Source organism: Callithrix jacchus, chromosome 4 (assembly GCF_049354715.1).
Source record: "Callithrix jacchus isolate 240 chromosome 4, calJac240_pri, whole genome shotgun sequence".
NCBI lineage: Eukaryota > Metazoa > Chordata > Mammalia > Primates > Cebidae > Callithrix > Callithrix jacchus.
In genome coordinates this window covers 111,235,608-111,244,464 of record NC_133505.1, presented here as the reverse complement: position 1 = coordinate 111,244,464, position 8,857 = coordinate 111,235,608, and the positions used below count along the sequence as shown (strand labels likewise).

At 41.9% G+C, this 8,857-nt stretch overlaps 1 protein-coding gene across 1 annotated transcript in view; it reads left to right on the top strand.

Annotated features, from left to right (window-relative positions):
- The first annotated feature begins 1,992 nt into the window (after nucleotides 1-1,992).
- The window catches only part of POPDC1 (popeye domain cAMP effector 1), a 44,914-nt gene continuing 38,049 nt past the window's right edge, over nucleotides 1,993-8,857 (top strand). Inside the window, exons 1-2 of the mRNA XM_035296414.3 lie at nucleotides 1,993-2,183; nucleotides 5,769-6,005. Of these exons, the coding sequence (XP_035152305.3) occupies nucleotides 5,780-6,005 (226 nt within the window). The 5' untranslated portion in view covers nucleotides 1,993-2,183; nucleotides 5,769-5,779. The remainder of the gene's footprint in view (nucleotides 2,184-5,768; nucleotides 6,006-8,857) is intronic.

The following is an 8,857-nucleotide window of genomic DNA, read 5'->3' as shown; positions in this document are numbered from 1 at the left end:
ATAAAATTTTACGGACACTGAATCTGAATTTTATATAATGTTCGCATATCATGAAATAGTCTTCTGATTTTTTTCAACCACAAAAAAATGTAAAAATGGGTGTACAAAAACAGGCCGTGGGCTGGGCCTTTGGGGCATAGTTTGCTTTATGTAACTAGTAGATATTATTATGATGTCTATAATCTTTCTAGAAATTATTTTTAATGGCTGCTTCGAACAAGATTGTTTGGATGTTCTTAGTCCCCCATGGTTAGAATTTAGGCTATTCCCCATATTCATTATTATGAGTCACCCTCCAGTGAACATCCGTGTAGTTAAGTCTTTATGCGCACTTAGTATTATAGCCACACCTTAAAACGCATTTAGCGGTAGCTATCAAAACGACTGGCAGGGGCGTGGTGGAGCGTGCCTGTAATCTGAGCTACTCAGGAGGCTGAGGCAGGAGAATCGCTTGAAAACAGGAGGAGGAGGTTGCAGTGAGCTGAGATCGTGCCATTGCACTCCAGCCTGTGCAACAAGAGCGAAACTCCCTCTCAAAAAACAAAACAACAACAAAAAAGGCTGACAGAGCATCTAGAAAGAAACAGACTCGAAAGAAGTAACCTTGAAAAGTAATCTTTTATGGTTATAGGAAAGTTCAGAGATATTAGAGAAGGAGCTTTATAAATACTATGTGTATATATACATATGCACACATACACACAAACATAAAACTTAGTCCCAAACACCATTTTAATATCTTTATATATAATTAACAATATTTAGTCCTCAAAACAATACTATGAGGTGCAGGTACCATGATCATCATCATCCCCATGTTCCAAAGAGGAAACTGAGGCACAGAAAGCCTAAGTAACTTCTCCAAGGTCGCACAGTAAACCGGTAGGAGAGGGAGGATTCAAACCCAGCTTGTGTGACATCAAGACCCATGCTCTTTCATGGCAGGCTGCACCACCTCTTCACCAGAGACTTGCCCAGTGTGCACCTCCAGGCACTCTTTATAACGTACCTTCACACAATTGTTGGTGGTCTTTTTTATACTGAGATCACATTTCACATCCATGAATGACCTCATATTCTAATAATTGGTGCCAATTTTATCCCATAATGAGACATTTTTTTGAAACTGGATACCCATCTAATCTTTCTCTGTTGTCCTACAAGACACATCCCCCGCCACCAACGCCAATTCTTCATTAACTGTCCCTATTTTCTTAACTCAGAATAGTTGTCCAGTAATCAGTAAAGGTTGATTGGAACATACTCTCATATCTTATATGCGAACGTATGGTTCCCACATCTACATTCAGGTGATGCTTTGCCTACAGTGGAGGGCCCTGCACCGCCTGGGATTGCTAGTTTCGGGTTTAAGTATCCTTCTTTGGAAACAAAAACAGTGACACGTGTCAGAAGTCCCTCCCGCGCGGCCTCTTCTCCCTCCTCCTCCTCCGCAGCAGGAGGCCTGGCCCCCAGCGTCCTTCACCCGGGTGGACCAAACGTTCACCTCGCCCACCAGACTCGGACGTGAACTCGCGCGCTCTCCGGGTCATTCCCTGCTTGTGCTGAGTTATGGGCGAATCTCCCAAAAAGGAGATATGCGAGTGGGTCGTCCAACTCTGAGGAGAAACGAGGATTCCCGTTCTCATTTCCTCTGATTTCTCTCCCTACCCAGGACCACTTCTCGAATACTCCCCGTGGGGAGGAACGACGAATGCCGCCCGTCCCACGAAGCCTCCCGCTTCCCACTCATGCCCTAACAAGGATAGACTCTTGTAGATAGGGAACAAGAAAATAAATAAGCGGGTTTTTCAAACCGAGTCCTCGGGTGTGCAGACCCGCCGTGGAGCCGCGGCAGCTGGGCGGGCAGTCCGGGACCAGCGCGGGGCTCCGCCCGCCGGGGGGCGCGGGGCGGCGGGCGCGTGCGCGTGCGCGGTGCAACCCCAGCCCTGGCCGCCGCCGCCCGCCGCCGCCGCAGCCGTCGCGATGCCTATTATAGTCAAAGCGGCTGCGGGCGTGGGGACCCGGCCCGGGCTGCGGAGCTTCCGGACCCGCCGGCCGGCCGAGGAGCGCGCGTCCGACGCCCGTCGAGCCGCTGAGCCCGTGTCCCCCGCGTCCCGCGCCCCGAAGCTGCCGCTCCGAACTTTGGCCGGTGCAGCCCAGGTTCCTCGCCGAGGACCAGCCAGGTAAGCATGGGACGCGCCGCTGCCGCCTGCTGTTTCCCGCGTCGGGCTGTGTGCGGCTTCGCGCTCCCGTGGCTAAATCGGGAAGCGAAAGTTGGATCTCGGCCCCTCGGGGAACAACTTTGCGGGTCCCGGCGGCAACTGCCTGTTCTCCGCGCTCGGGGGCGCCGCCCTCTGCCCCTCCTCGCTGGCCGCGCCCTCGCGGGACTCTTGGCCTTCGGCGGCAGCCCTTCTCCCCGGGTCTGGGCGCCGCGGCCATCGAGACCCTCAAGGATCGGCGGCCGCCGCTCGGTCAGGCAGCCAGCGTCCCCGGGCCCTCGGCTCCACCGAGTGCCGGCTCCCAAGCTCTGCTGCGGGCAAGCCCCTTGGTGAGCTCGGCCTCTGCTCTCTCCGCCCGTTCCCCGGGGTTTCTCTTAGCCCCCTGTAGGGCCGCTGCGTCCCACGCGGAGGCTGCGTGCAGCCGGGCGCACGGTGTCGCCCACCCGGTCCCCTGTCCGAGTGTAAGGTGGGTCACGGGGCTCACTCCTCACCCCCGCAGCCCGAGAGCTCCTGGCCTAGGAGGACTGTTGCCGCGCACCCTTCTCCTAAGGAGCGAGGTCGGAGGGCCTCCGGAGAGCGCAGATGGCTGGTGACCCGAGGTCCGCGCCACCCACTCGCAGCCTCCTTCCCCAATCCTTTGGGAATGGGTTGTTGGCCAGATAAGTCCCAGAAACTGCCTGCTTTGAAGCATGAATAAGTGCGAAAAGACTAAGCAATGTAATGCCATTTGCCATTCCGAAGATGTGCGAAAATTCAGTTACAATTAGGGAATGACTTAAGCCGATTAGCAACACTTTTGCTCGTTGCAGTTATCTTTTTCCTTTTAGTTTGGTAAAGGTTTAATGTAAGTTTCAACATTTAGCTATTTAGCCCTGCAATCACCTTTTTGAAAACCAGTAAACAGAACTTAATTAGTATAGGTAATTTAAGGACTTCAACTTTGATAACTTGATGAGGGAAAGATACTTTCTCTTGATTTAGTAAAAATTAATCTGAAAGTTTACCAATTGACCAGTCTAACCTTTCTCTTTCCACCTATTCTCCTCTGTATAAGGATGGTTCAGTGTGAGCTGCTAAACGATTAAGTGGAAATCAAAATAAACTGATCTGATCAATATTTTCGACAATAGGTAACTGGCATTTCACAATAGACAATTATATAGATATATAGATACATCTGTATACCTTTACATATATCTATGCAGATTATATATCTCTAATAAGGTGTGGTGCTTCAAAACATGTTTAGGATGATCCTACCTTCTAAAAATTGCTAAAAATATTTCTGGTTCTTGGATCAGTAACTGTAGTTTTCCTGTCATTTTTCTTGGGCCAAAAATTAGTAGTTTTCATGTCATTTTAAGAACTTCTAAAAACCTGATATTGAATTGTAGTGGATTAGTAGGGAATACAGGTGAAATTGGGTGGATTCGAGGGGGAATATGGATTGATTGATTATGTAAATATGTATTAGAACCATAGGCTATTAAAACTTTAAAGAGTTTTAAAGACGATCTAGTCCAGCTGCCCCATTCCAAGGAAGAAACAGACCCGAGGAGCAGAAACGACTTTCCCTGGCTTATGTGGCTCCCTGGTGGCTTGTGGTATAGAACCTGACTCAACCTCAGGAAAGCTAGGCACTCTCCTATCTTTATTACTGAGATCTGGGGGGACTGCACAGTCTAAAAGTGTTTGTCATGTTGAGACTCCTTCAGAGTGGCTTTCCTCTCTGCCTCAGTGGCCTTCTCTACAGAGGCTAAGCCTTGGAAGTACATGAATAAACATTGTTCCTGCCTCATAGAGGACAAAGGGTAGTTAGGACAAACAGGACAATGGGAGTGTAGGTACATTCTACCGTGCTGTCGAAATGGTAGTTATTATTAACCTATGCAATGCTAGGGTAGGTGATATTAGGTTATGAGTGAAAGAGGACACTTCATATCGTTCTCTCTCCTGCAGAAGTTATGAAATTCATTCTCATTTGGTCCTGAAAAGCAAACTTTGTATAAATGGGGTTATTAAAATAATAATCTTCCCTCCATCCTGTTAGGCTTATAATATTTAATTATTTCAGACATTTGGAAAACAGGTGAATTTTTGTTTCTTTTTTTGTAGTAAATCAATATCTAAGTCAAATATTACTATTATATTTATGAGCTATTTCAGAATTGTGTAAAAAGATCTTCATTTGACTTTATCATTTCATTCACAATTTGTAAATTCGTGTGTTTGGTTTTATTTTTTTTAATCATCTTTAAGGTATGGAATTCTTTCAGATTTGTCTGTTAACGTCCTTTCAAAGTACCCATTTTGTACCAATTAATTATTCTACTACCTAAAACCTTTAGTATATTGAGAATAAGCAGTAGCAAAGTAAGATTAATTGCCTGACCTTATTTAGAAAGAAATACATATTTCTAAATTTAAATGTATTTAGAGTTCCCATTTGGAATTTTCCTGAAACAGAATAATTCATATATCTGGTAAACCTTCATAGTGTTTGGCAAGGACAAAATTTGTGTAAATAATAATAGAGTTCTTTGTAAGGACCAGAGACTTTGTAAGGACTGAAGACAGGTAACATGGGAAATGGTTTTATATAAGCATGTGTAAAATGTGTATTCTTTAAATGTACTTGCTATGGATTTTAATATGTATAAGTAAACTAGAAGTTTACTGCTTTTTAATTTGTGATATGCTACCAACTAGAATTATTATGGGAAATAAAGTAGAGATTTAAATTAGACAGTAAAAGAAAGTTTCATGTATCTCTCGTGTATATATAAATGTTTAATATATATGGCTATACATTATTTGCATATATGATAATGTATTATGTATGTATGATACAGTGATTTAATGGTGGTATAAAAAATAGAGACTTCTAAATATCCTAAGCTTTCAAATAGATGTGAGAGTATTAATATTTTTTAAGTATTCAAATAATTAGTTTTCTAGTTATTTTACCTGTTTTGGATTCAGTCACCAGTGGGAATATGATGGAAGACTAGAGACTAAATAACTTTGTAATTACTGTGGTTTGTGAACATTGGTGATTGTCTTAAAGACTAATTAATTCCCTCACTCCTCCCTTCCCTACAAGTCTGTATATGTATATTTGTGCCTATGAGGGAATAGTTGTGCACTATGCGTAATATTTTATATATTTTATTTCATTTAATCATAAGGCAAATGAGATACTATTATGATCCTTTAGCAGGTAAGGAACTGAATACGTTTAATATGTGACAGAGTTGGGATTTGAATCTGGATCTGTCTACAGGAATATTGCTTCATTCTAAAAATGGGTATTAATAATCTCTTTTTCTTCCTCTTTCTTCCTCTCCTTCTCTCCTTTTTTTACTTTTCAACATCCTAGTTCCTCACCTCTACTCAATACAAAAAAAAAAAGAATCTGGATCTGTCTAATTCATAAGTACTAGAGAAGTCTATTTAATTCACAGAAATAATTTTGGTATAATACCTATGGGGGTAATAAGATATAGTTGCAATTTTTATGATTTTACTTTTGTTTACTTGTTTTTACAGGAATTTTCAAAATGAATTATACAGAGTCCAGCTCATTGACGGAATCAACTGCCATAGGTTTTACACCTGAGTTAGAAAGTATCATGCCTGTGCCTTCCAATGAGACCACTTGTGAAAACTGGAGAGAGATACATCATCTGGTTTTTCATGTAGCAAATATTTGTTTTGCAGTTGGGTTGATTATTCCAACTACTCTTCACCTTCATATGATATTTCTTAGGGGAATGTTAACTCTAGGTAAGATACCTAACTGATATTTTATGTACCTTTTCTTTAACTGACATCAGATGAGCTTTGCACTGAGGCCTTCAGGGTATTCTTTGTCAGGTCCATAGCAAGCCAAAAAACCTAAGTCTTTTACTGAATTAGCAGGATATCAGTTAGCTTAGAGCATAGACCTTCATATGCCATATCTCTCCCTTACTTACTTTATGTGTGCTTTCACATGTTGTTTAGGTTTTCCAGATATCAGAAAATTCAGAGTATGAACTTCAGAGCTAAATTATGTGATTCGAAAACTGGTTCTACTACTTGCTAACTATGTAACTTGGGCAAGTGATTTAATCTTTCTACTGCCTCAGTTTCCTTATTTATCAGATAAGGGTAAAAATAATACCACCTCCCAAAGTTGTTGTGAATTAAATGTGTGTCATATATATTTTTAACTTGGAATATTGCCTGCCCATAGTAAGTACAGTGTAGTTTTAACTGTTATTACTTAAAAAAGATATTTGCTGTGGGCAGTAAAGAAACATTGGGAACAAAAACAATTACCTAGATACAGTAGTTCAAACAAAACTATTTTTTTTTCTTTTTGGTCCCTGTAACCCTGATGAAGCAAGTTAAATTGATTCACATCAGAATATTAAAACAATGGAATCTGTTATTCAATTGCCAGTGATTCTTGACACATTACTCTCTATGTGATTATTTCCTTGATGACTCATTTATTCAGGTCATTTTTGAGTACCTGTGATGTGTCAGACAAAGACTGAGGAAGGCTGAGAAAGACACTCTAGCGGGGGCTGGCAGAGAATTGGATGGGCACCCCAGTATGGCATATCGGATGCTGGGATGCAGGTGTGCACGCATTATCCAGGGGGACATGGAAAAGGTGAATAGGCTCAGTAGGAAGGCAGAGCAAGGTCCCCCTGAGGAGGTGACATGGGACCTGGATTTTGGAAGGTGAGCAAGATTTCTCGGAGTGAACATGTGCGATATCCAAGCAAAGAGCACAGAAGAGGAGGAAATTGAGCTTATCGGGGTGAATGTAGAATAGTGCATTGTGCCTAAAAATATATTATAAATGGGCTGGGCACAGTGGCTCATGCCTGTAATCCCAGCACTGTGAGAGGTTGAGGCAGGCAGATCACCTAAGGTCAGGAGTTTGAGACCAGCCTGGCCAACATGGTGAAACTCTGTCTCTACTAAAAATACAGAAATTAGCCAGGCATAGTGGCAGGCATCTGTAATCCCAGCTACTCGGGAGGCTGAGACAGGAGAATCGCTTGAACCCAGGAGGCAGAGGTTGCGGTGAGCCGAGATCGTGCCACTGCACTCCAGCCTGGCAACACAGCGAGACTTTGCCTCAAAAAAAAAAGTGATAAATGACAAGGAAGAAGGGGCTGGAAGGTTAGGAAAAGCTTGGGGACCTCTGTGGTGTGTGACCTGTGGGTAAGGTGAGAATTGCAATAGGAGGAGCAGGGAGTTGAATGGGAAAAAAAAAACACTGTATCCTTTAAAAAAACAAAAATTAATTATGCATTTTAAGACAGAGTTGTGGAGATAGAGTGAACCAAAGATATTATCAAATCTAACACTTTATTCTGTAAATGTAGAAAAAGAAAGCTAGGCCAGGTGTGGAGGCTAACACCTATAGTCCCAGCACTTTGGGAGGCTGAAATGGGAGGATCTCTTGAAGCCAAGAGTTCAAACCCAGCCTGGGCAATGTATTGAGACCCTATGTCTACAAAAATTTTAAAGATTAGCTGGGCATGGTGGCATGTACCTGTGGTTCCAGCTATTTGGGAGGCTAAGGTGGGGGGACAGCTAGAGGCTGGGATGTGAGGCTGCACTACATCATGATTCTACTACTGTACTCCAGCCTGTGTGACAGAGCAAGATCCTGTCTCAAAAAAAAAAAAAAAAAAAAAAATGAAACCTAGATGAGTAAAATGACCCATCCAAAATTAAGATGGAGAAAAAATGGCCAAACCAGGATTGTAATTCAGGTCCTCCAGTTTTTCTCCATCCTCCCATTATGTACCCTGTCTCCTTTAAATTAAAATATTTTAAGTTGCTTCACTATTTGCTATGAAATATTACTTAAAGAATCTTTAAATTTTTATATTTTGGGCTTTATTGAGGTACCTCAAATCATTCTTATGAAATAAAAAATTGCAAGTGAGTAACTTTTAAAGTCGGAGGTTAGCTTTTGTGTGCGTGTGTCAGTGATCTATATCTTAATGATGTTTTATTTTAAATTAAATATATACACTGTATTAACTCTCGTACCATAGAATTGATCAAAAGAAACTGGGGATATTTTATGTAAGGTAAGAGAATTGATAAGAAAACACAGGAAGATTCTCAGAGATGAATGGATAATCACCAAGGGAAAATTCAAATGGCTAAAACATTTTGGTAAAATATGCAGCCTCTCTGCTGGTAGTGACTTACTGTATTAGTTAAAATAAATAAATAAATAAATAAAATATGCAGGCTCACCAGTAATCATGGAAATGCAAAATAAAATATAATACATAATTCCTCACTATCAAATTAGTAGTTTTCACATCTTATAGTACAGCCATGCATTATATAATGAAAGTGTTCCCATAAGATTATAGTACCACGTTTACCTTTTCCATATTTAGATATACAGATACTATTGTGTTATAGTTGCCTGCAGTAACAAGCTGTACTATATTGGTTTATACCCTATAGCATAGAAGACTGTGCCATCTGAGTTTATGTGCGTATACTCTATGATGTTCGCACAGCAACAAAATCATCCAACAAAACATTTCTCAGAACATATCCCTGTCATTAAGCGACACGTGACTGTGCTGACAACTTGATACTGGCAT